This window comes from Zonotrichia albicollis, chromosome 3 (genome assembly GCF_047830755.1).
Source record: "Zonotrichia albicollis isolate bZonAlb1 chromosome 3, bZonAlb1.hap1, whole genome shotgun sequence".
NCBI classification, from domain to species: domain Eukaryota; kingdom Metazoa; phylum Chordata; class Aves; order Passeriformes; family Passerellidae; genus Zonotrichia; species Zonotrichia albicollis.
This window is the reverse complement of record NC_133821.1, coordinates 53,980,751-54,008,266: the sequence shown is the minus strand read 5'-3', so window position 1 is coordinate 54,008,266 and position 27,516 is coordinate 53,980,751. Positions and strand designations below refer to the sequence as shown.

Genomic DNA, 27,516 nt, shown 5'->3' with positions numbered 1-27,516 from the left:
AAAAATAAAAAGCAGCAAACAAAGGTGAGATGTAGAAACATGGGTACTGTTGCAGATTTGTTCCAGGGATATACTTGCTTTGTCATCCTTTGCATTTTTTTCAAAATTCAAAAGATTCACATGAAGTTTCTATACTAACAAGTTATTAGACACTGCAGAATAAAGTTAAGGGAGAAAAAAAAATTTCAGCATTAGAAAGTGCCCATGGAAGTATGAATATAGGAATAGATCAAAACTTCCAAGAGAAGTTCTTCACAGTGGGAAACTTGCTCTGTAATTTACCACTTGGACTGACAAGCAAAAGGATCAACATAGAGACAGTGACTACTTTTCAGAATTTATTGTAAAAAATAGTATTAAACAATAGGAAAAATACCACTCCTTGTTCAATCCACCCCATACTACTTTATGTGGAAACAATGGAAAAATTTGACAGAAATGTATTTACCATTCCTATCCATATATCAGAGGATTGCAGCTACTCAGGACATGCTCATGGGAAAAGTATTGGCAGCATCACAGCATATGGAAGTGGAAATAAAAAACATGCAGTATTTTCAATTGCAGTTGGGAGGCCTATTTCCTGGAGTCTAGAGATCATGTTGTTTTATCTGTTTTCCTTTAGCATTATGTACATTATCAGACTCTCATAACTTCAGACACCAGCATAAAGCCCTGATTTTTTGCCAACAGTGACATACCCCCCTCAAAGATAAATGTGGAAACCAGAATGCCTGCCTTACTTCTGTTTGCAATTTCCTTTCCACAGGAACATGCACATGATATAGATCCTACTAACATATATTTAAAGCTTGGCTAGCCCTTTTCCACTTATACCAGTTCAGTCCCACTGGAGGTCCTCAGGGCAGCACAAACAATGGAGAACAGACTTCCAGCACTGCAACATATTTGTTCTGGCCAAAAACTGCTAGTCCTAAGACCAAATTACATACTTTGCATGACAACTTATTTTGTCTACAAACAAAAATATGTCAGATTCTGCATTAAACTGTATTACAAAAAATGTAGAACAATACTTTCCACAATTATTTTCTGTGGATTTCCTAGCTCATCTCAAAACTGTGCAGTACTAGTGTTAGCTCAAATGGAGCCAACTTTTAACAGAGACCCAAAATAACAGGTGACAGTAGTATTTACCTGGTGCAATTAGCTTCATTATCAATTGGCAAAAAGTTGACTTAGTTTCATAGTTTAAAGCACTAATCAGAGAAAACTCGAATTACATGGCACTGTTGAGACCACCCCAGTCTCAAGTCAAGGGCTGCACTTATTCTCAGGTGCATTGTTGTAGGTGTGACATGACTACAGAACCCAAATACTCAAAAAATGAGTCAGCAGAAACCTATGGATAATGCTAAATAAGAGCACCTAACCATTTTTTTCCCACTGCTGTGCTTGATGAAAACTTATTCGGAGGTGAGTGACACAAATGACAGTCACTGGAGTAGAGTGCAGTGGAAATTTTGGTCATTCTAAAAGAAGATACAATGGAGCAATACAGGAAATTCCATACCAAGAGGCCAAAGTCAAACATTTCTTCTCTTGCACACCATATAAAGTATTTTTGGTTACAAATTACCACTGCAAACAGCCTTCTCATAGATAAAACTAAAAATGTCTCTACCTAAAAAGCTTTGAGAAGGGTCAAAACCCCACAAACCACAATTAGAGAGCTTTCTCTATGTCCTCTTCTCTTCTGAGTAGCAAAAGCTTCCTGGTTTTAAGGAAGCCCCTCCTCTTGGTCAATCAATTCTGTTTTGGTGGAGAAGACATCAGCCAGCATGTGCTTCGGGATTTCGGATCCCCGGACCTTTAACGTGTAGCAGGCATTCTCTACCTTTGCCAGACTCTGTTTCAAGGTGTAGAGCTTCTTTGAGACTTCGTAAGGCCCGGTGTTGCCGATGAAGGTGAAGCCGTCGTAAATCTGGCGCAAGAACTGGCTCAGTTCGAAGGGCGTGTCAATGTCCCCGTTGCCAACGCTGCTGATGCACAGCCGCATCAGCTCTCCCGTCAGATCCGCCACTCCCAGCAGGTAATCCACAGGGGTCACCTTCAGGCTCCACCTACGGGGCTCTTTATCGTGGCAATTGGAGGTCTGCGGACAGAATGGAACAAAGTCCAGCACAGAAAGAATGTGAGAAAGCCATCTGTAATGGTTCAATTACACGCTAACTCATCTAACGTAACTGGAAATTAAAAACATTCTGGAAAATTAAATTGCATGGCACTTCCACATGGTCTGATTTCAGAAGTACTAATCTCCTTCCAGCATAAAAAAGGTAATTTCTACTTGAGATGTCATTTTCATTCTAGCAAGTATGATAAACATACCCTAACTCTACCATCTCTATTTGCAAACAGAATTATCACATCTTTGCAGCAACATTTATTTGCAGTTGTTTGGGGTTTTCTTTCATCTGACAGACCTCAGCCTGATAGATTTTTTGCCTAAATAGTCAGTCCAAAGTTAGCAAATCAGTCAAAAATAGTCTGCATTATGAAAACAAATAATATAATTTCATAATGGTGTCTTGAATTTCAAAATATATTCTCTACAAGTAGCCATAGTATTCTCAGATCTATTTTATATCAACTGAGTTTATTAAAATAACAAACAAAAATCTTCATGAAGCAAACCCATTACAAAGTTACAAGTTTGCTCCAATATCCAAGTTTCCCATACTTTTTTTGCCAGAATATTGGTAACGTGGGAGACAATGCAGGTTTCTTTCTGTTTGCTTGTTCCCATAATATGCTATCTACCCAAACTGACTGATCTTGTCAGAGGCATGCACACCGGGGTTAACAACTTCATAGCTGGTACCTCTGGTAAAAACAAATTTATTTAAGCTAAAAATCAAGCTTCTCTGCAAATATCTTACCGAGAGAATAAAGAAAGAATGAGAAGTGCTTTACAGCAGAATCTCTTCAGCAGAAGCAAACTCAGGAATTCATGTAAAGCAGCATTACTGTACACTGCACCTCAACTGCTTGTGCACTTCTGTAGATTGCTACCAAATCACTGTTGTCCTCTGTGAACAATCAAACTGCACCCAGCTGACTGTGTTTGGTGACAGGAGTTTGTCCCTATGAGCCGTTTAGGGCAGACTAGGAGTACAGGCAAGTCAAGAAACAGCAGATCTGGCATTAGAGTTAAGGTATGACGGGACACCAGTCTGTCCTCTGAAAGGAATCAGCTCCAGGAGAGTTACACATGATGCAGCCAAGGCATATGCACAAGGCAAATACAGTGCCTCCAGTGACTAGTTCAATACCAGCAATAAGATTTCAGTCATGGAGTTCATCCTGCCTTGGATTTGTTTGTGTCCTCCAACTTATGCAGCATCACTATACACCAGAAGGTCTTAGAGACAGCCCCAGGCACTAAAAATCCCTCCACTACATTTGTTAGCTAGCATTTCACTGTCCTGGATATTTTGCCGTATCAGAAAGAGTTCAATTTGCTCTGAATAAAAAGGATGTGAAATTTATAAACTTGTATCCCACAGATTTAGTTTACTACTTATCAGAATAAAAGGCATGTTTCGAACAAGTGAGTCAAAGCCCACATGTCTATCCAATCCCATTCCACTAACTGGCCTTATTTAATCAGATGCCAAAAATGTGACTAAGCCTTCTCGCTGCATTTCCATCCCAGAAAGATGTTTGTCAATTGAGAAAAGAAAAACTTTTACCATGTTTGTTGTTTCTTCTCTGTCTTCTGCTGTAAATATTAGTTGTTTGTTGATCTCTTCAACACTGATCAAAGATCGTGTTTTGATAAAATACTGAAATGAAACTGCCTCAACATATTCTTGAAGCCCTGCAAAAACAGCAGAAACAAGCTCATGCTTCAAACTTTCCAGCAATGATCCATGCTCACAATTATTTAGTTTTTAAGAAATCTTTTAAGTGAGACTATTTGAAGGTTATCAGCAAAAAGTGAAAATTAACATAATCCAGAAATAACATTGAAACATAATCTAACATAGCACGTTTCTGAAGAATGAAAAGTCAGAACAAGCACACAGACAAACATGTTCAAGTTTTTACTCCATCTGCCTCTTTCATGCAGAACCTTCTGTAATTTCTATATAAAGCATCATGGTATTCTCAGAAACATACTGAAGATCAGTTCCCCACAAGGTTTCCAAGGGCTCATACTAGGACCAGTATAGTTTAATATCTGCATCAATGTCACAGAGAGTGGGATCAAATGCACCCTCAGCAAATTTGCAGATGACACTGAGCTGAGTAGTGCAGTTGATGCACCTGAAGGATGAGAGCCCACCCAGAGGGACTAGGACAAGCTTGAGAAGTTTGGTCCATGGGAATCCCATGCAGTTTAACATGACCAAGTGCAAGGTGATGCACCTGGGACAGGGGATCCCCAGTATCAGCACAGGCTGGGGGATGAACAGATCGAGAGCAACCCTGCCCGGGAGAACTTGGAGTAGATACTTGTTTAAAACTGAGCTTCCCACTTCTCCATTTTGTGAGAATCAGGCTCCTTAAAATAAGCAGGTTTGGCGAAATTCACATTCAAGGCAAAGCATCTGTTGTTACAAATCACTCCAGACCAAAGAAATAAATAAATAAGCAAATAAACAAACCAGACAGGACTGTGATGTCCAATAAGAAGACTAACAGGTGATCCCTCTTTGGCAGAAGGGTTGGATGAGGCAGGTCATCTCTAGAGGCCCCTTCCAACCCTAGCTGTTCTGTGATTCTATGAATACATTAATAACTGCTCTGTCCAAAAGAACTGACACTCTAAAATTAAGGAGTAGGAGTGAGGGGGACAAAAGGAGTTGGTGTGTTGGGAAAGGAATAAAAGATGGGATAACAAATGTAGCTTGTACCAGATTTGTAGGCCATCTACAGCTACCTGCCACAATTCTCTCTCACTACCTACTTAGCAGATGTTGGTTTTATTGTGCATTGCTGCGGATGTGACAGCCTGGAGAAAGATAAAACTAGATAAGTTTTCCCAGAATTGGCCTGGGAAGCTCTAGGGAGCTGGAGATAAACAATGATAGCCAAATATTAAAACAACCTGCAGGTGGTGTTTTTCTAATAATCTGGTTTTCTGATAGGATTGTTTAACAAGACTTAATTTGGTGTCTTTTTAATTAGCCAATCATGTGAAATGTATTGATTAAATGACAAATCAGGTCCACCTGTAGCGAACTGAGCTAGAAGAGAGGATAAACTCAACGAGGCTTTTGCCACTTTGCCTTTTGATCCACCTATGCGACACCTCTAACTCAACAGTGACATGTTACAACAAAGGCAAGATCTAAAAAAAAAAAAAAAGTTTGAATGTTCAGACAGAGATTTTACAGGTTTGTCAGTTTATGTGCAGAGAGCAGATTTGAGGGAAGCACATGAGAAAAGTTCCTAAGCAGAAAGCTGAAGCTGGCACTGTTGGTGGAAAAAAAGGCAGAAACAACGCTGGAGCAAACAGCCACGGCAGTCCTAAGCTAAAAAAAGGTGTAGAGACAAAGTCAATGCCTGTGTATATCTGACCCATGAACAGAGAATGCCTAAAGAGGACATTAAAGGAATGGCCACATGACAGAGATGGTTCTAGCAGAGCTATTCTGAGCCATTTTAAGGGGATGACTTCACTTCAAAAGACACTAACAGGTATCATGCTGCAAGAGGGCCAGGATTAGACAATAGTTTTGTCAGTGAGAAAATGAAGATGTAACCAGGGGTACCAGAAGTAGAAGCCTGTTTCCATTAAAATAATCTAAATACCCTCAACTGACCTGTACAGTGCCAGGACTTCAGCTTATGGAAGTATGCAGGAAGAAACAAATTTAGACTTCACCTGGATCAAAGAAATAGTCTGAATCAAAAGGAGAGAACATAGATTTGAATAACAGATGAGTGTGGAAATACCCCAAAAAACTCAAGGGGTAGGAGGCTTTCCACATACCCACTACAAAAGCATGATAAGTGACCTGCATTTTTTTTTTCCCTTTTAAATATGTATTTGAGCAGAAGCAACTCAGAATGGCAATTCCTTTATAGTACTCTACAGCAGTACTGGGAAAAGCAGAATAAATATGCAGCAACCAAACTCACACTCAACAGTGCTGTTCACAAACCAGAACATAAACACAGAGCTGGCAAGGCCAATTAAACACCATAATTTAATCAACAGAATTCAGGTAAAGCACTCAGGGCACAAGCAATAGAAAAACACACTAGATAAAAGCTACTCAGGATCTTTTAAGATAAATAACTTTGCAGGCTGCAGAGAGGTAGATTTCATCACTCATTCTTTCCCTGACTTACCTTCTGATGTAACAAGACCAGGAATCTATTACGAAATTTTGGCTTTTTCTGTGGATAAGCTGTAAGCTACCAGATACAGCAGCACTCAACATGACAACATCTGTGAGACTCTCCCTCTGCTATCTATGGAGAAGACTATCACATATGAAAAATCAACTTGGCATTTTCCACAGCTCTCAGAGAGATCAAATCAGCCCTCAGACTTTTTGGTAAACAGTCTTCTCGATCAGTCAGATCTCCCACTTTCAACTCACTCCACTTTACTATTTCATACGTGTTTTGTCCTTTTTCCATTGTAAGTGTTTGGCTCCTCTGTTCTTTTATCTATATGTACTTTTTAACGTGGGCATATTTATATGTATGTACACATATAGATCTTTGCTTCCTCCTGCATGCCACACTAGCTGACACATTCCAGCCTTGTGCTCCTTCCCTTTGTTTAACACCACCATGTGAATGTTGCACACAGTCTGTTTGCAGTCTGTTTGCCATCTACTGTCACCTTCTCACAATTAGGGACTCTACCTCCTGCTATTTATTAAGCCTTACAAAACTCAATTAAAGTTACCATCACAAATAGACTGCTAACAAATCCTGCTCATGACTATTTTGCAAAAAATACTAGTATTTTACTTTTTCTTCTTTTTTGTTTTTAACAAGTCCTTCTGTCAGAAGTAGCTACAATATGGTATTTCAATGAGCCAAGACCTTGAAATAAGGTATTTCCATGTGCAGGTAGAAGGATGTTTAAACATGTTATGTTTTAGCTTAATGGTAGGACATCCGCTATTTTCAGCAAATAATTCCCAAGGTGAAAAACCCCATCCCATTTCACTACACCATCCAACAATACCTTTCCCCTTATGCTCTTGTTTTGGATTTATTCCAAAATTAGCTTATTTATGGATTGAGCTGCCAGTAATAGAATAGTTTTTAAGACTGCCTTTTATGGATTTGGGGTTTTTTGTAGTACATGGACAAAAATACCAATTAAAAACACTGTTATTATTTTTACTAGCACTTCTTAAAATTACAGATGCAAGGTAAAGAATTAACTGCTTCAGTATTTTAATATTTTATTCCATTTATTCTACAGAAATAGCTTATACTAGACAAGTGACAGTGACCCAGTATAGCAGCTCCCTTCTATGTTTTAAAAAAATTATTTTGTGTACAAGAACTACAGAGTTACATTGAGATATCTTCTGAGCATGTACCTACAAATATAGATTTTTCTGCCTGAAAATTTTAGCACTTTTTGCCAGCTGATATTCAAGACCTTTTTCCTTAACTACATATGCAAGATCTGAGAAAGAAGAAAAAGCAGTTACCCTAAAAAACTTACAAAGAAATTAGTTTTCTTAAATGAAAAAATAATTTTTAAAAATGTAGTTGGAGCACTCAATCCAAGAGTCAAATGAATGCATAAGACAGAGGAAAAGCTAGTTCTATCTAAAGAATGAGTAAATAATTGAAAATACTTCATTGCGGGAGTCATATTAGGGTAAACAGAATCTAATTCCACCTGAGGTATGCATGCATCCATGCATGCATGGAAGCTTCCACTCAGAATGACAGATCAAATAAGAGGTGAAAGTTTCCTTCTAAAATTTTGTTTACTTCATTTCCTCCTTTAAATCTCGGTTCAACAGTTACAGAACAGGTTCAAAAGGATTTCATGCTTCCCAGTTGTTAAGGTTAGCAATGCCAGTGCCACCTGCCATCTTCTCAAATAAGCTGCTTCTCTCCTTATTTCTTCCCCAACTCATTTTCTTTCACCCTTTGTCCTGTTTCTCTCTATCTTCTTGTTTAGAGAGGAGCCTGTGCTGATGGTGTGGACACAAGCCTGTGCTCTCTCACCCAGCTCCTCCCCTAAGCCATGCAGCAGGAATCACAGGCCAAGAGCAGCCACCAGAAAGATGGTAGGAAGATACACCCAGCCAGCTTCTTCCAGGATCACTGCATGGAGGGTGGGGCACATTATTTACAGGGCGAGCCATGTGAAACTGCCCACTTGCTGATTCATTACAAAACCAAAACAGCGCCCACAAGGCTCTATCTTATCCTCATGTTTAGGCTGGCAAGTTACATTGTCATTAAAAAACCCCAAACAAACACAGAAAAAAACCTTCCCTTTTTTCTCCTCCCCCCAAAAAACAAAGAAAACAACAACAAAAAACACCCCCCACCAAAATACAGAAATCCCTGCCATAATCCAGGAAAAAAAAGTTATATTCTTGTAGAAATCCCAACCAGAGAAATAATTATACAGAATATGGGGAGCATTGGTAAACTTAAAGAACTTGTTTCTAGAAGCATATGGATGAATAAAAGGGAGAAATAAGTGAAATAAGCAAACAAGTAACCATCAATTGAAACAAGTAGATACAATAAATTTAGAAGTAATAATACAAAAACTAATGCCAGTGTCCTATTAAGATGAAACTGGTAATTCACACCTTAATCCACTCCTTTAAAGTTCTCTGCATACTTGACAATGATTCCTAAGATTCAGAGATCTTTTTCTTGGCAGAAGGGGTAAAAACTAAACTTTAGTGATTAAACTTAAACTGAGGCTATGAAACAATCAAAGCATTTTGTTGATTAGTGAGCATTAAGTCAAAGATTAATTTTATAGCACACACTGAAAAAGGATAAAGCCAGTTCTCCTCACAGACAGGAGTGCTCTGGACATCCTGTTGTGAAAATGGCTTAAAAGAGTAATTCCAGTCAGGGATGGATTTTACAAAACAGTACTAACTAAAAAATACAATTAAAAGCACTAGAACAAAAATCTGTATGAGCTTACATATTTGGGAAAACACGTTTCTATTCACTCAGTAATAATTCAAAAGCTGAGTAGGTTTACTATTATATCAATAATTAAAATAATGTAAACTTCTCCTGTAAAGCCCTGAATGTTTTGTTCATTAGTCAACTGCTACTTGACACACCCATATCTCTTCTAGCTGCACATGTTGAAGCGATGTATTGCAGATACTGAAGTGTTAATATTGTTGCACTTTGTTTGAAGTTGAATACACACTTCAGGGGAAAAGGTAACATCATTTCAGAGGAAAAGGCAATACCAAGATTAGTCAGTTTTCCCAAAAGCCCCAGAAACAAATGAAAGTTCCCCATCAGACAGGTGCCTGTGAGAGTTAAATTATTTCTCCAAACAGGAACAAAAACCCTTCAAAGAACTGCAAACAATATTTTAATCTCTCATTGCAGAGAGCAGGGAATCAAGCCTTTTTTATACTGTTATTAAAAACACATGGACATATGACAAATTATAGGCCTTTTTGCAGATGAATGATTATGGGTGAGAAATTCACAAACTTTCATTTTGCTACTGCTTGGAGACCTAAGGGATGTACCATGCTGACTTTTGTAATCAAGGTTTTTTTTCTGAAGTTTGGGGTTTTATTCCAACTCACAAGCCCCAAATGTAGTAATTACAAAGAGCACCCAATGTTTTACATGAGTTCTTAAAAAAACTATTCCTGTGACAAGTAATCTTCCCGACCTCTTTAACTACCCCCAATTGCCTTCATAATTAATACAGAGTTTCAAAAGTCATTCAGTCAGTCAGACACTGCTGGCAGCCTTGAGGGCAAGTGTTCAAGATACCAAAGAAAGGAAGCTCTGACTCAGCCAGGATGTTTCAATGATCAAAGAAGAAAGAGCACCTAACACAACACAGCTTCTGCAGTTCAAAACACAGTGAAAGCTCTTCTTGAGGTGATGTTTCCATGCAACAGACTCAACTCACAAGCACATCAAAAAACCAACAGTGGCCATTTGTCCTCAAACACAGATCTGTGAGATGGCACAAAGGTACTTCACCACATGCCAACCTCTATTTCTCCACACATGACTGCAAAACAAAAACTGAACCATGATGTGCTATCCCCATTGCTTCTTGGAATGGAGTTCCTCTATGACACATTCTCCTGTGTGATTTTAAATAAACAAACAAAAAAGCTTCACAGATTTTTTTTAATTTCTCTCATGTTCCAGCTGCACTTGGTTCCTGCAAAGGCTGGAGAGATCTGGTCTGTGAATCACTCATGTCAATAACTGCAGTGTTGAAAAAAATTCCTGAGCCAGAGAACAAAGTCTCCTCCATTTGCCAGCTATGAAACTGAATAAAAAGACAAACAATGTCACTAGTTTCAGGCTGTCATGTGAGTAATCAAGTATTTGTCATAATAGTACAGGAGGACTTCAGGACAGTTAAGTCTTACGTGAGAAGCAGGAAAGGACAATCTCTGTGATCATGCTGACCCACAGCATGATTCTTTAAAAGACTGTCCATAGCTTCTCTTATGGATTTCTGCTGCTCTGAATGGCTCCTGCTGAATTTACATCTCATTCAGGGATGAGCTGATAATCAGCTCTCACATAGTGCATCCCTAGTTTGTTCATGTCACAATTTGCATTCATGTTTGCAGGCTTGTTTTGATTTTTGTCTATGGATATACAAAACCTGCAGCAGAAAATACAAAGTGAGGCTTTGCAGTAACTGTTTTTTCCTTTTCCTTAGAAGAACTTAGGAAAAAGGCATGAACCAAAAATAATAAAAGTGCAGCAAAATGCAACAAACTGAAGGTATCAAATTTCACATAGGCAACTTGCAGAATGAAAAAAAAAATCAAATCAGTTTCACCAAGCGGGGATATGAGTCAGAGAAACACAGAAAATAACAAAACAGAAAGAAAGAAATTAACAAAATTGTATCTGATAACCATAAGCTTATTCGCCGCAAATTCTGTTAATTTTCCAGTATAATCACCAAACTTTGTTTCCATTTCTGGCATTTTACCCCTCACCTACAACAGCAAGAGATTAATTCTTCAGTCACATCCTGTTCCTGTGTTGCTGTGTTTTCCCACCATCTTGCATAAACCTGATTGCTTCCTTCATGGTCAGCTTTCCTTTCAAGTTTTAGGTGTATTTAGGTCTCATCCTGGGTGAGACATTTACAATTCTGGTACCTTCTTCCTGCAGAACAAAGCTTTTCCTTTCTCTTACCTACGTAAAATAAAATATGCCATCTATTTTAATTACAGTTTTTAAGCTTTCTCAAGAAAAAAAACAGGTGTTCTACTTATACTGTTCCTGATGTGCAGAACAGTACATTGATATTATATCCTTGATATTGTGCACCTTGATATTATTTCAGAAATACATGTGTGCTTACAAAGGCAGAACAATCTGAGCATGTTATTTCCATATTTTGAGTTAAAAAGCTAAGAAAAAAAACCCTAAAACAAGCCAAGTAAACACAGAAATCATTACACAGATAGTTCCTTTATTGCATTCTAATTAAAATCCTTCATACAATACCCAAAAAAATGTTGTTACTTAAATAATCAGTAATCTAAAGCAGGCCTGCTTGGACAGACCCCACTCCTCTCCATAGCATTTCTTACAGCATCCTGTCTGGTGGTCCAACATACTGCAGTTAGAAAGTGCATTCTAGTGCCACTGAACTATTTCCTTTTCATCCACACAGATTTAACTGGCCTGGTCCAAACCAGCAATGCAGTTTATTGCTGTATCTAACGTGCCTAAAGTGACTCTAAATGGCATAAGGCAGGAGACAGAAATAAGCTCCATTATATCAATCTCTCAGAATACAAATAGTGCCTGCACATGATAAATGATGTGCCAGACTGCGTCAGTGCTGAACTTTTACACAGAATTTCCTGCATCATCAGCAGCAGAAGCAGTCACACAGCAATAGTTTTGACAAGGTGCTGACATTTTACAGCCCCATCATCTAATCCTATTGAGAGCAAGTGCAGACATGATAAACAGCTAATGAGCTTCCCTGTGCACAGCACTCCACTCGCCACTGCCGCAAGCACAGGCACACAGCAAAGGTCAGCCAGCAGTGCTCCACTTGCATCTACCATCATCACCCCAGGTCACTCCAATTAAGAAACTCCAGGAGAATTATGGGCTCCCCATTCAGTATTTTGTCTTAAGGGGCAAAAAACTGAGTAAAGTGCTCAAATAGCTGGAGATTTCATTTAACAAAGTCATGTTGAAAAAGTACTCCATTCAATCCCACACAGAGCCAACTTATTGAGCAGTCCTTAATTCTCCCTCCGCAGTACACAAGTTCTGCATTTAAGCAGAGAAGACTGAGACATCCTTTGAATAATTACATACATCCTAACATAGAATCATAGAATTTTTCAGGTTGGAAAAGACTTTTAGGATCAACTGAATCCAACCACTAACCCAACAGTGCCACGTCCACCACTAAAGCATGTCTCTAAGCGCCACATCTACATGTCTTTTAAACACCTCCAGGGATGGTGACTCCATCACTCTCCTGGGCAGCCTGTTCCAATGCTTGACAACACTTACCATGATTAATTTTTTCTTAATATACTATATAAACCTCCCCTAGAGTGACTTGAGGCCATTTCTTCACATCCCATTTCTTGTTACATTGGAGAAGAGAGCACCCCCACCTGGTTACACTCTCAGGCAGTTGTAAAGTGCAATGAGGTTCTTCCTGAGTCTCCTCCAGGCTGAATCTCCAGCTCCATCAGCCAGCCCTTAGCAGATCTGTGCTCCAAACCCTTCACTTCTTCCATTGCCCTTCTCTGGAGATGTTCCAGAAACTCAGTGTCCAAAGTTCTAGTGATGGATCCAAAACTGGACACAGAACTTGAGGTGCAGGCAGTGCTGAGTACACGGGGACAATCACTGTTCTGGTCCTGCTGGCCACTGTTGGTGATAGAGGCCAGGATGCCTCTGGCTTTCTTGGTCACCTGGGCATGCACTGCAGGATCACGTTCAGCTGCTGTAGACCAGAAACCCCAGATCCTTTTCCAGCAGGCAGTCTTCCAGTTGCTCTTCCCCCAGCCTGCAGCACTGCAGGGGGTTGGTGTAGCAGAACTGTGGGACCCTACACACGTTGCAGAGCACTTCTTCCTTGTCATGAAGTTCCATACAGATCTTTTCTGTATTACTGTTGATATTTCCCTCAGTAGCTGAGAGTTAAATACATATATAAAAATACTTAAACACATGTATATACAAATAAAAAAATCCTGAAAATTTTCTTCCTTCCTTTCATAAATCCATACAATCTTTTTCAGTCCTTTTCTTGCATAGTGTCTCTCAACAATTTTAAAGAAAGAGTACATATTTCCTCACAGGATATATAAGGTATACACTGCAAAGTGGGCCAAAGGAGCAGGAATTCTATATTACAAATAGTAAAGCTTTAAAAATATCAACAAAGCAGAACATTCTAACATAACAAATGAAGAGCTCTGCATTAAAAAAAGACTTCATTATTTCAGTATCTCTTTGTTTGCTTGTTTAATCATCCCCTGGGACAATCTGTACTGTTAAGAAACGTGTAGAAAACAGTCATCAGTTTTTGTTGTTGTTCAATTAGTGCTATACTCAGTGTTTGAGCTCATGCAAGTGTCCTTTGGGGAAACGTCCTGCGTGCCATTAGCACTATTCTTAATGAGGGAAAGCACAAAACTCCTTTAGTGCTCTGCCAGAATTGTTTTATCTTCAAGTCAAAAGAACAACTGCTTGGAGGAACCCCAAAAAAAGCATTTAACAATTACAAGTGGCAAACAATATTCCCAAGCATAACACTCATAGCATTCTTCTATTTATAGGCTAACAGTTATTATACTGAATAAAATATGTATTAGGCAGCTTTATTATGCAGACAATCATGATTCCCCAGTTAAGGCTGCTACAGTGGTTTCCATTATAAGCTCAATTTTGAACCCTTTTACTCCTTCTGTGAGAGGTAGGGTGGGGAACAGGAGGATGTTTCATGTTTGGTTTCAAGACAAAGGAGAATATTTTTAGGAAGTTTGAGGTTAATTAGACATGCTGCTTTTGAGATATGGGACATAAGCGTTTCTTTATTCTTTCTGGAAGAAAAAAGCAGTTTAATGGCAATGTTTTTGTTCATAAAAAGCTTTTTAACTAGTTCTCCAGAATTTTGTTAAAATACAAAATTGGAGTTGAAAACTAGGTTAAAGGAAAGTCAAGATTTATAGCCCTAGGAAATATATAAAGACCTAGCACTTTTCTTAGTTACTTTTATTTTCAAAAAGACATGCAAGTTTTTTTGACTGATAAAGAGCAAAGCAACAATTTAAGAACACTAGACTAAAAGCCAAAACTAAAAGCAACATTCTTGACTCTTATCAGTTTTCACCTCCCAATTACAGTTCTTCATAAACAGTGGTGGGCAGGTGGAATAAAGCATTCCCTCTCCCAGCTGCTCTTCATTTAACTGCCCCTTCATTCTTCCTGCTTCTAGGTTTTCTATCTCAGCTTCATCATCCTGACATCAAGCATCTTCACATCTCTGACACCTCCTTGAAGCCAACTTCAGCACAATCAAGATCTACATGTCTTGAAGCCTGGGTGTTCCCTTTTGTGCCATCCCAATGACTAAATGGAGAGCAGTGGATTTAATGAAGGTAAGAGTAAAGGTCTGGTTGAAAGTAAGCATTTTATACCTGTTATGCACACAAGCTCTTTTACACAACGCCTAAAAGCAAACCCTGCCCTCCCAGTGACACACAGGTATATTTTAACACTCCCTTACTAAACATGCACCATGGGCAACAGCTGGCACAAACTTGCCTTGCAGAGGAGCATATGTAGAAGAGCTAGAACATTAAGTAGATCATGTGGGTGATGTACCGAAATAGAATGAAGGCAACTTATTTCAGTTGGATTTTATAAACAGTCTTCTTAATGAGGCACAGATACCTAATTACAGAAACACCAGAAGATCTTAGGGCCAAGTATTATACAACTGATGGGAGTGCACAGACTCACCATTTACCTCACCTAAAGAGAGGGAAAAAGTAAAAGTACAGCTATTTCCAGTTCTAACTTCAGAAATGCATTGGGGGGGCTTTGTATTTCTACCCTTTAGTTTTGTCCAAAAAAACTGCGAAGTTCAGGTATTTGAGAGATTCCACACCTGACTGCTGGAAAGACAGACAGCAAAGTCTACTTCTTCTCTCCCTTATTTAGCACACTGATACCTTCTTGCCTTCCTTTCTTTTTACCTTGAGAGGTCAGTATGATTCATTCTCTTAAGTTTCCTTAAGACTGTAGTAAGAAAATTCTTTAATTCTATGACAATCTCACCCTAAGTCCCATGTAAGCATTACAGATGTGCTACCATACATGCAACTGTGAGCATTTCTGGGTGTCACCACTTAAAATGGATGTGAAGGTCCCTGAAGGCATCCAGAGGAGGGCAACAAAGCTGGTGAAATCATTGGAAGGAGTGTCCTGTAAGGAGCAGTTAAGGATTTTGGGCTTGGGTAGTTTGGAGAGGACAAGGCTGAGGAGCAACTTCATTGCTCCGTACAGGTTCCTGAGGAGAGGAAGTGGAGAAGGTGCTGTTGGCTCCTGTCCCATCCAGTGACAGGATATGTGGGAATGGCTCTAAGCTGCATCAGGCAGGAGTATTCCTTTTGAAAAGGTGCCAAACACAGGACCAGGCTTCCTAGGGAGGTGGTTGATGCCCCAAGCCTGTCAGTGTTTAGAGGAAGCATTTGGACAATGCTCTTAACAACTTGTTCTGACTTTTGGTCAGCCCTGAAGTGGTCAGGCAGTGGCACTGGATGATCACTGTAGGTTCTTTCCATCTGAATTTGCCTATTCTGTTCTAAAAGTTTTGCAACTGTGGTGGCATTGAGTCATCATACACATGCATCAGGTCTCTAACTTCCTCTGCTAACTACTTCTACTACTGACCTGCCCTGGAGTAACTCATCCCGCTCTAAAATGGACAAATACATCTTAGTCATTTTAAGAGGCTGAGATTTACAACACCGGAAAAAACTATTAAAAATTCTGAATTACTCCTGACAGAATACTTGCAGTTGTTTTCTAAGCAGTTTATTCAGGTCTATTCTGGTATTAATGAATACCTTTATGCAAGTTAGAAATAAATTATGCAGGAAAATCAGTGTAGCTGACAGTGTGTATTTAACAAGTACACAAAGCAAAGCTGAACAGTACTTTTTTTTCATTAATTTCTTTATTTCCACATTGCTATGGCTAGCTTAAGTTTAGGTATCTTTCATGTAAAAAAGAAATTTCACTTTTGATTTCTGAAAATATTTTTTTTAAAGAAACAGAAACAGTGGGGTTTTTTTACTAAGAGGAAAGACTCTGGATATAGAAAACTAGCATCTGGTTTGCTTGCTTGTTTTATAAGAACATGGGTACACACAGAAGTTATTGTGCAGTAACTTTCTATATGTCTGCCATGCAGGAATAGAATACTCTCTTATGTGTGAGATGAGTGAATTTAATTCCAAGCCAACTGCTCTTCAGTAGAACTAGAGGCAAGTAAGCCTCTCTGAATTTACTGCCACAAAGACACAAATCAAACAAAACAGAGTCAGTTCAGGTGAGGCAGCTGATGCAGAGTGAGTGGTTACCCTGTGAGAAGCTGACTCACATGGCATGGCAGATGGCCTGCACCACGCAGTCTCACAAAGATCCATGAGGCAGCACAGCTCAAACACTGCTGTTCTATACACACCATTATATGACTCACACAGGACTACAAACTTTAGGGGTTATTCAAACAAACTTTACAGGTCACAATGAAGCTTTCAAAAACTTTTGTTCATAAAACTGAAATGCAAGATTCTCAGCTTTTGTAAGCAGTACTTAAAATGAAAATCAAAAGACATTTTTAATGTGTTAAGATACTCCTAATACACTTTGAATAGTATTGTTCACAGTTTAAGTTCATCTGTAGTGTCAGCATTTTGAATTATTTCTTTTCATGGTGTCACTCCAGTACTTGGCCATAAATAGCAGCAAGACACATACAGATTAAATGGCCCTAAGAAAAACTATTTACATCAAATTTGAGCAACCCAATGCATCACAGCTAAGAGGGCTGTGGAATTAATCAGAGCCATTGAAGACTATCAGGGCAGGCTCTTTCCCATTCCAAACTGCTAAACTGAGACTCAAGACCTGTGTCACTCTTACACCAAAGTTTGTGTAAGACATGAGTACAAGTTACCTTAACCAGTGTTTGTCTGGTAAATTACAGACACATATTCGCTGCTGGTTAATCAAATCAATCTTATGGACATTTTTAAACAATTAAATAATTCAGGGCAAATCTTCAGCTCTCATCAGCTGAAGAAGTTTTGCCTAAACAAGGAAAGATATACAGAATTCCAAATTGTTTAAAATGAGATTGATAAACACAAGACACTTTTATACCATGGAAGGAAGTAAAATATTTTACTCATGTGTTGCCACAACCAAGGCATACCAATTTTAGGTAATATTCAGATTGCCAGCAAGGAATCAGCAAAGAAATATGGTTTGGCAGCAAGTCATGAATGAACTGGGATTTAATATCTCAAGAATGTTAGCAAAGACTGATGTTTACAGAGAGGAGCAGAAAAAGATGCAACTGAAACACACAAACCGGTTTAATGCTTGTAACAGAGAGGCAGAAGCGCATTTTGAGCCTAGAAGAAAGAAAATGCCAAACTAATGATCTCAATTCATTGACTTTATCAACTCGAAATCACTTTATCACTCAAAATGGATAATTTCACAAGACAGCTGCTACCACTCTCCTCTCTGGAACTGCAACCCTTCAGAAGGGGCAAATGAGTGTGCTACATATATTCCTCTCAGTCATATATTCTCCTCTCTGAGAAGAACAGCCAGTACATTTGTGAGAAATACTCTCAACTTCAGTTTAGGGCAGGGTCCAAATTGTTCCAGTTGTAGACTCCCATTTACATCTTCCTTTAAACTGCAATGAAACTGTAGAACAACAGCTTGTCTAATACCAGAGCAAACTTTGCTAGTAACAAAGATTAACCTGAGTCCTGATTTAGAATCACAGAACTCTAACAAATTCAGACCTGCAGTATGAAGAGGAAGTATTGCTACATAAAGAGAAAATAAGCTTGTTTCAAAACTGTACCCCTTTTCTCATTTTAAATTATTTACCTGGAGATATAGCTCTGTGGAACTGATACATGTCTTCTCCAATCAGTTCTTGCGCAACCTGCTTGATCTTCTGTCGGACAGCATCTAGCTTGACTTCAGATTCACTTAGTATTTCTTCCCCACTGGGAGCACTGCAAACATAAAACAGAAACTGAAAGAGCAGTTTCCAGCATGAGCAAACAGTTAAAAAACATTACACTTTTTCTTTTACTAATCAATACATTTTTACTGACCTCAAGAAAAAGCAAAACTGATACTAGAATGAGAAACAGTTTAACTTTCACAGATACCTATTGCAGATTCTGAAATTATGTAGATTCTTACCAAGAAAATAATCAACCAGTCAGGGTTCTGGTAGCATGATGCTTATTCCAGACTACAGTCATGATTATTGTTTAAGTAAGAAAAAGGAAAAACACATACAAAGGCTTCAAAAAATATTCCAGGAAACTAGCAGTATTTACAGAAGTCCTTCAACTTCTTAAAAAAATAATATTTTGCAATACTTGACAGTATTGCAAAATACAAGACATTATGTACTTCTACATGTGATTTTTTTTTTTTAAGGAAGTAGTTATGGATTGTGCTGTTCAGGAACAGCAGAAACATCTGATTCACAACTACAACATATATTTGGCATTTAAAGTTTAGTTTATCTAATTTCCTTTAAACTTTCTCCTCCCTTGAGCCCAAATAATCCACATGGTATATTAGTTTACAGTCTTTAAGGAACTACTGATTAATTGGTCTGGAGAAAACATTTAAAAGCAAGCAGTAAAATTTACTGAAATTAAAGCCACAACACTTACAAAAAGCAATGAAGAAGGAAATACAAAATACAGCATGGAAAATTTCCACTCTCACAAAACCAGGAATGCCTTATAAAACAAGAATCTAAATTGAGAGTAATGAGGAGTTCTTTGTTGTTCTTTCCTCCACAAGTTCCCAGCTACCTAGCCCCTGCAGTGGGAGCAGTTATTTACAGTCAAGGCTGTAGAGGTTACTGAACTATCACAGTACCTCTCTGCAGAAGAAAACCAGGTTAAAGAGCAGGCAACTTCATAATCTCCATCCATAACTGCAACTACAAATAGTTACTACTTCAACATAAATATATCAATAGGTAACAAAATGCAAATTAAGATAAATGAAATTACAAAGAAGAGTAATAGGGAGAGCTGTTATAACACGCAAGACCAGTGTTTGTCACGTACAGCAAACACTTTATACAGCAGGCTATGCAAAGCTTCAAATTTTCCTGTTGCTCTTCCAGTTTGTCTCCGGCTTCCATGGATTGCTTAAAGGCTCATGAGAACACAAAACATGGAAGCTCAAAACCTCACACAGAAGCCTATCCAGCTGTAGTATTTACATAAACAGACCCCAAGTCACCTCCTATTTGCATTGATGACCTCGGGTGGGGGTGCAACAACCAAACTGGTGATGGAACTGCCCAGGCAAGTAACCTGAAGGAAGGGTGCATAACTCCTCTCTCACAGCTTGCTGAAAGCAGTGAGCTACTGCTCATTCTACTGCTTTACAGTGGTTTAGTAAACCAATAAAACCAACTCAGAAACCTGAAACAGCATCTCTTAACTCTCTAACTGGAGCGTGCATTCATTAGCTCGCATCCACCTTAAAGGATGTTTATGGGATGTTAATTAAATTCCTCTCAACAGAACACTGCAGCCATTACTGACAGACAACAATGCAAGGCAGACTGGAGGTTTCTATGAACATTCCCACGCTCAGTGTGACTCACCTGGTGAACCTGTGGAGCAGAAATATCGTCCTTTTGCTTTCGATCGTTATATCCCGACTGAGCTTCACGAGCCGCTCGTATTTATCGTGCCTGGTGTCAAGCTCCAGCTGGAATGCTGCAGAGCCAATCGTTACAGAAAAACTGAATTGTCACACAAACACAGTGCAGGGGAAAAGAAAAGCACCTGTGCTGCACCAACTCCTTACAGACCCCACCAGCCCTGCCCCTGGGCACCTTTCCCCAAGGTGGGCTGTCCCTGCAGACACCATCACTGCCTGTCACCTGCCACAGCTGCAAAATTCATCATTACTACCTTTGTTTAATAAGTCAGGTTAAGTAGATATCAATCCTGATGATGCCTTAAAGCAGTCTAAACAATTCTTAAGGTAAAATATTTGGTTTTGCTAATAAAATCTATTCCACAATACTGCTGTTCTGGAATGGATGGAAAATGTCACCCCAATTCAGCAAGACAAATCAAAAAATAAAACCCTACAATCATTTGTTAATAAGATTCACCAGTGCCTAAACCAATCAAATAAAAAGCATCTGGCTAAGGCACATATACTGTTCACAATGCACCATTTAGTTATAAGAAAGGTTGCATTTCATATCCCAGCTAAAATACTAAACCAAAAGTTGAGTATTTTAGAAGTACTAAAGAAAAGTGAGATCAATTACTTAAAATAAGATTTCTGACTTGCTGATATTAGTTCTCTCTAACTACAACAAATACAGAGAAGACAGGAAGTGTATCTGGTTCTGACAGTCAAACATGATGAATGTTTACAAAGAGTGGATCTTTGAAAAACTTTGAAGAAATCATGTCCCTTAAATTCTTTCTGAAATTAACCAAACACGGATGAATGAATCTCATGAGAAGGGAGGGAAACAACTGTTTTGAAGTGGAAGTAGTAGCAACTTTATGACAAACTGATATTCACAACAGTGAAAAATTAAAGTTGAAAGTACAGATGCTCCACTCAATTTAAGAGCAAGTGTACCTACAATACTCTATAAATATAATTGATAGAATGGTTTGTTTGAAAGAAGCCTTAAAGATCACCTAGTCCAAAAGGACACTTTTCACTAGATCAGGTTGCTCAAAGCCCCCTCCAACCCGGCCTTGAACACTTCCAGAGATGGGGCAGCCACAGCTTCTCTAGGCAAAGTTCAGGGCTCATGGTTAATCATCTGCCAAGCAGACTTACACAGAAAAATATAAACACCCATTTTAAAAAAAGCCAGGAAGTTATATGACACTGAAGTACACATTAACCATCTAAAGCAGCCAGCCAGCTCATATTTTACCCTTCTTAGTGTCATAAAAAATATGTGGCATTTGGAAAATTTTACAACAAGAATTAAACTATTTCCCATCTCAAATCTCCTTCCTTCTTCAGTCAAGGCTTCTCATTTCTGAAGGTCATCTTTGCCTTGTTAGGAGTTGTCTAATGAGAAATTTAAATTTACTAGAGTTTAAATCTGGTTTGATGAAAAATCCTATAAAAACAATTTGGCTGAAGGGAAATTTATACCTGCACTTAAAAACAAAAAAGACTTCAACTAACTAATATAGACCTTCATGTACTCTTTATTCACTTTGAATGCCTTTTAAATATTAACATATATCTGAAGTTCTTTAAAAAATGCAAGTATAAACAACTACCAACTACTGAAACAATGCACTCAGATTTACATTTCAGTGGCTTAGTGATTTGTGAATCACAGCCAAGGTCAGAGTCTCCTCAGTTTCCCAAAGGTCACCATCTCCTCCTGTTGTCCCTGTGGCTCAGATTTTGTATTACACCTCTGCAGATCCTAGTTTTCTGTCACCAAAGGACCCAGCCACCTTTGCCTGGCTGAACACTCGTGCAATTTGTGCAATTTGCTCAGCTTCAGGTCAGCACAAGTGAGGAGGGCAGGGGGAACAGCAGGTGGGATGGAGACAGGACAAGTCATGAACCAGGCAGAGCTATGCAAAACCCAACTCCCAGGACTTCACTGCACAGAATGCAGAACAGTAAACTCTAAAGGTATGAGTATGAGTCAAATTAGTTTAAAGTTTCTCCCTCTGGAGAGAGCTGGTTTATTTCACTAATAACTTCCTACCAATTTCTACACCTTATTTTTAAAATCTGGTTTTCCAAATGCTTACTTACATTTAAAAGATTTCATCAAAGCTGAAGGTGGATTAACATTCTCTTTTTCTTCTCTTCTTTGACCATGTGGAAAATTATCATGCTTTCGTTTTCTGAACCCACCTGATCCTATTAAAGAGTAGACACACAAAACAAAAATTAAGACAGTTTTGCCAGAGCATAAGGAGCACCAGAGTGCTGTCTTCAGAGCATTCCTGACAGCAATCATATTCTACAGGACAGAATAAGGTAACTGGATGAACCTTACTATCAGCTGATGCCAGCTTCACATTATAATGTTACTTCTTCTACCACGTTGCTAGTGAAAATTAGAAAAAATAAAATCCATTTCAAGGGATGAGCATGGCAGGAACCTAAGCTTTTTTTTTTGGAAGGTCTTTGGGTCTTCACACCCTTTTTCTGTTTTCTTGCTGTAAGCGAATGGTTGCATGGAAATCAGTGATTTATGTCACGGGTATCCTCTAACACAAAGAAGTAAGGCACAACTTAAGCAGACTACCCCTATTCAGGTATACAGGTTTAGCTCCTGCAGTGCAGCTTCTCAGGCCCTTACACTCTGCCCATTTACCAGTTTCTTCTCTGAATGCAGCTTCTCACTTCAGCTGCTTCATGTGCCTCTTCCTTAACCCTCCTTTTCACACCCACACCCAGAACTCATCTCTTTTGGACTACGTTTTACTCCCAATTTACACCTTGTATTGTTCCTTCCTTCACCTTCGACTAACTCATTGTGTCACCCATGTGTCAACCATTCCTCTCCCTCCTTTTGGTAACAGCTGGACACTGTTCCTCCTTTCCAGAGCCAAAAATTTGGCAAACTTGAATACAGGCATACCTTTTGAATACGTGGAGTTCTCTCAATTCCCTTAAGAGAAGAACCAGGGGAACACTGGATTTTAAAATGTTTCCGCTTAATTGTTTATTATCCCAAGCCAAAACAAGAAGTGGGCGTAGCTACTTTCTTAAAGAGGAAAGTGAAAATAATTTTTTCTATCCTCTTGGACATGAGTTCAGGGGTTTGTTTTTCCTATAGCAGTTGAAAACACTAAATGCAGCCCCTGAAAGACTGCTGAAGGGAGGTCTGTGTGATTCTCAGCGGTGCCAGAACAAGAGGCAACAGGCAGATACTGATGCACAGGAAGTTCTAATCTTCCTGACTATGAGGGAGAACTTTACTGTCCAGGTACAGTACTTTCCAGGGCACTGGAGCAAGTTGTCCTGAGAGGTTGTGGAGTCTCCCCCACTGGAAATGTTCAAGAACCATATGGACACAGTCCTGTGCCATGTGCTCTAGGATGGCCCTGCCTGAGCAGGGAGGTTGGACCAGATAACCCACTGTGGTCCCTTCCAACCTGACCCGTTCTGTGATTGATTCTGCGACTGCCAGGGCTAAACGAACAGACAGGCAGCAGAGCAAGCTGTGAAAAATGTATATTTCACATATATATTATGCTACATACATAATATTTTATACATATATATATACACACACACACACTATAGTGAATACTTAGCACAAGTGCTTTACAGGCCTCACACACTCAGCTCCCCTCTGTGGCATCTGTATCTCCACCCCAGGGACACAGACAGACCCCTACAGCCAGGTTCTCTGGCGCAGCCGCAGCGGGAAGGCCGCGCACTCACGAAGGAAAGGCCGGTGACACCCGAGAAGGAGCGGCCTCTCGCAGAGCGAGTTCCACGGCACAGGGCACCGCTGGCCACGGCGGAGGCCCCGCACCCCCGTCCCCTTCGAGCAGCGGGGCCTCCCCCGCTTCCGCCGGCTCCAGCTCCTTCCGCCGCGGTGTCCCGAGGGTGGGGAGGGGAGGGGACATCACCTTCCTTGCCGCTCATCACGGAGCCGCCGCCGCCGCGCCGCGTCCCCCCGGCAACCCCCAGCCGCCCCGCGCACCGCCAGGACCCCTGGCGCCGCCCGCCTTCCCCGCCCTGCCGGCGCCATGCAGGGACGCCGCGGCTGCCTGACGGCGAAACGCCGCACAGGCGGCAGGAGCCCGGCCCGCCGCCCGCGGCATGGGAGGCGTGGTGCGGAGCAGTGGTGGCGCGGAGCGTGATCCGGACGTTGCTGTTCGCGAAATCGGGGCAGCGCGGAGGCCGGGCCGTGCCTCCGAGAAGGCGACTCCGTGGGCAGCTAGTGTGCGACCCCGTTGTAGGGCCTAGGAGCCCGCGGCATGACGGGACATGTAGTGCCGGGCGGGGTGGCGGCGGGGTCGGAGTGCAGCCACGGAACTTCGGGGTTGTGTGCCCGATGTCCCGCTGGTGGCCGGCGTGTCCCGCCACCGGGTGGTCCTCGGCTTGGACCCGCAGAAATCCAGCCCCATTCCTCAGCCCAGACCCGTACAAAGCGGCTGTCTGTCGCCTTCCCTTCACCCCTAGACTGACTCCTTACTGCCCTTTCCTTCCCCGGCACATCAGGACTATGCTGCTTCCAGAGAATCACAGAATCAGCTGGGTTAAAACGGACCTCTGACATCACCGAGTCCAACCTGTGGCTGAGCACCACCACCATGTGAACCAGACCCTGGCACTGAGTGCCACGTCTAGGGACACGTAAAACACTGAAGCACTTCCAGGGATGATGACTCCACCACCTTCCAGGGGAGCCCATCCCAATGCCCAGCTGTGACATTCTTTCTGTGAAGAAATTCCTCCTCACGTCCAACCTAACCCTTCCCTGCACAGCTTGAAACTGTGTCCTTTGCTTACGGCCTGTCCTGTCCACTCCTGTGTACTTAGTGGCCCGTCCCTCCCCGTCAGGATGCAGGCGCTCTCCTTCCAGGCACGGTGAGAGCGAAGCCGTCATGCGCCCCTCAGTGCCCACGCACGCGGTGTGCCCGGGCAGGGAGGGCAGGCAGCATGGCAAACCGATCTGAGACAGGGCTGGAAACTGGAGACGCTAACTAAACACCGAAATATCTGATCGTGAAGCCACCTGATAGCAGGGGAAGAAATCTGAGAGCAGCAGATGTAGCTGCTGGTACAGAGGAGGCAAATTCCCAAACTCGGGTTATTTGCATCCTATGTTTAGTCAGGCCTGGTAAAAATTATGTTTCCTCTATTGAAGACTTCGGGTGAGTGTTCTCAGGACACACTGCAGGACTGAGCATGAAGGAGATGGATGCACACTGTAAATATTTCCCAGCACAGAGGGCACTCGATGATGCTTCACTTCTTATGATGATGAGCTATAAAAAGTCTTCTTGCCCACTAGATTCATACTTCCCTACACATGCATCCTGATAGATTCTTCCGACGTGTTTAAAATAGGGATGGGTCTTGCAAATCCCCAAATCAAAAGGTTTGCAAATCATCAGTCTTGCTGCTCTGCTGCTAGATGTCATTTCTTGTCACAGCTGTTGCCTGTTTTAGTAGCTGGATTCCCAAGGAAACAAAGCTCATATGAGCACAAAGGCGGAGCGCTTGCAGCCTTTGTGTGTGGGTGTGCGTGTGTGTCTGTCCTTCCTCCCCACCCTTAATAATTTTTTAATCTGTTGGTCAACTGGTCAATCTGATTTGACAGAGGGAAAGAGCCTCCAGGAGTGATTATAAACATCCTGAGTAAGGAAAAATTTTTGGGTGGAACTTGCACCTTATTAGAAATCAGATAAGCCCAGCTGTAAAATGCAAATGCTTCGGAGTGGAAAGTTAGCAGAGCCCAGCCTGTGGGAGTTCTGGAAGAGCAGGGACATCGGCCCAGTATCAGGTCTTTTGCGTTTAACAAATAAACAAAGACAGCTTTTGACAAACTTGAATATCAGGTGAATCCATCAACAGATTCAGGAGGACAGTAAATCACCTCACTCAGATAGCAGAGGAGTAAAACTTAGACACTGAGCTTTAAAGTCTCCAGGCAGCCAAGCAGGAGTTGCTCAAACCTGGTATTTTCAACTGTTGAGAACACGTGACTGTCATGCAGTGTTCAAAATTATTCAGAAGTGTAACATAAAACCTCTCTCCAATTTCCTAATCTGAGAAAACAGATTTCAATCACACTTGAAAAACAGAGGACAAAGAGGATCCCGGCAGAACTTCCTCAGGCCTGATCTGCATATTGAGTTGTGCAACAGCTTGATTGCTGTCCTACCAGCTGCACAGGAGATTTCTGCTTTCTATGGGGCAAAATCAGGACATGAAATTATTTGTGTCGGTGTTATCGCTGCACACATTCAGGCACAGCCTTTTGTTTTAGAAGATGTACAAAACTGCTTTTGGAAACACATGCCTTTTTTTTTTTTTTTTAAACTGTGCTATTTCCCTGTTCTTGGCAGCTCTTTGGACGAAAAGCAGAGTTGTTTTGGTTATATTGATGTTGCAGGAGAGTGGAAAGAGTGCCTGCTTTTGAATGCTTCCCAGCAGTGGAGAATTTTCAGCCAATTGTAGGGAGTGAAGGTCAGGTCTTCAGCTGATTCTTGTTGGATTTAGTGACACTTTGTACGTGCACTGAGATACTCAACTTGTTTAACTTCAACAGGATGCTGTTATGAAAAAGCAGTGGTTGAGGTTTTTCTTCTGAAACAATCCACTTAAATGTGGCAGTGTTAAATCACTTTGGTAACAGGTTAGTTGCAGTATTTTTCATTTTCTTCTAGCTGGTATTTAAACCTTTTCCCTTCCCCTTACAGTTTTGTGTTCTTTATGCCTGAAGAGAATGGCGCCTGCACCTCCACAAGTGTGAAGGTGGAATAGCAACGTTTTGAAGGAGGAATAGGTAGGAGAAAGGAGTTGTGAGGATTTAGGGTAGAGCAAAGCCCTAAATCCCAAAACCCAAACAAGCTAACAACAAGCCAACAAGGTTTTCTCAGAGACTTAAGGTCACACTAAGATGTTGTGTATGGGTTGCACACGACTGTGCTCTAGATCCTAAGACAAGGTTGGTAACTCAGCTTTCACATGGGAAATAAGTGTTTTCTGAGATTCAGGGCTGTGAGGACAGTGCATGAGTGCATAGACCAGACAGGATCTGTGTCTTTCTGAGTGGGGAAACCAACTGAAAACAACCACTGTAGGGGGGTGGAACTTCTCCATTCATTTTATCCCTGAAGCCTGCTGCTTTGAGCAACGACCTGCTTCAGCAGTACTCCAACACAATGTCCTTCAGTGAGGCTTCTGGTCCTCTGCAGTACTATCAGCTGAGACCACCTCGACATGGCACTCAAGGGAGCAGGAAAGGAATCTTTCCTTTCCTGTAAAAGCCTGAGTTTAATACTGACTCAGCTGAACTCT

The 27,516-nt window shown here is 40.7% G+C and overlaps 1 protein-coding gene across 1 annotated transcript; it reads right to left on the bottom strand.

The window, feature by feature from the left end:
• Window positions 1-328: 328 nt before the first annotated feature.
• TSNAX (translin associated factor X) lies at window positions 329-24,257 on the bottom strand. Its single transcript, XM_005491096.4, has 6 exons — window positions 24,114-24,257; window positions 22,279-22,386; window positions 20,117-20,231; window positions 18,355-18,485; window positions 3,717-3,844; window positions 329-2,116 (listed from the first exon to the last, which is right to left on the bottom strand). The coding sequence occupies exons 1-6, from the start codon at window positions 24,127-24,129 to the stop codon at window positions 1,742-1,744; spliced, it is 873 nt and encodes a 290-aa protein (XP_005491153.1). The 5' UTR covers window positions 24,130-24,257; the 3' UTR covers window positions 329-1,741.
• Window positions 24,258-27,516: the final 3,259 nt, after the last annotated feature.

What these genes read in the sequence shown, in the direction of transcription:
- TSNAX (XM_005491096.4), bottom strand. An exon ending in CTGCTCCACAGGTTCACCAG is followed by an intron (nt 18,486 to 20,116) that starts GTGAGTCACACT and finishes TTATGTTTGCAG; the next exon opens with TGCTCCCAGTGGGGAAGAAA. An exon ending in CCACAGAGCTATATCTCCAG is followed by an intron (nt 3,845 to 18,354) that starts GTAAATAATTTA and finishes CTGTTTTTGCAG; the next exon opens with GGCTTCAAGAATATGTTGAG.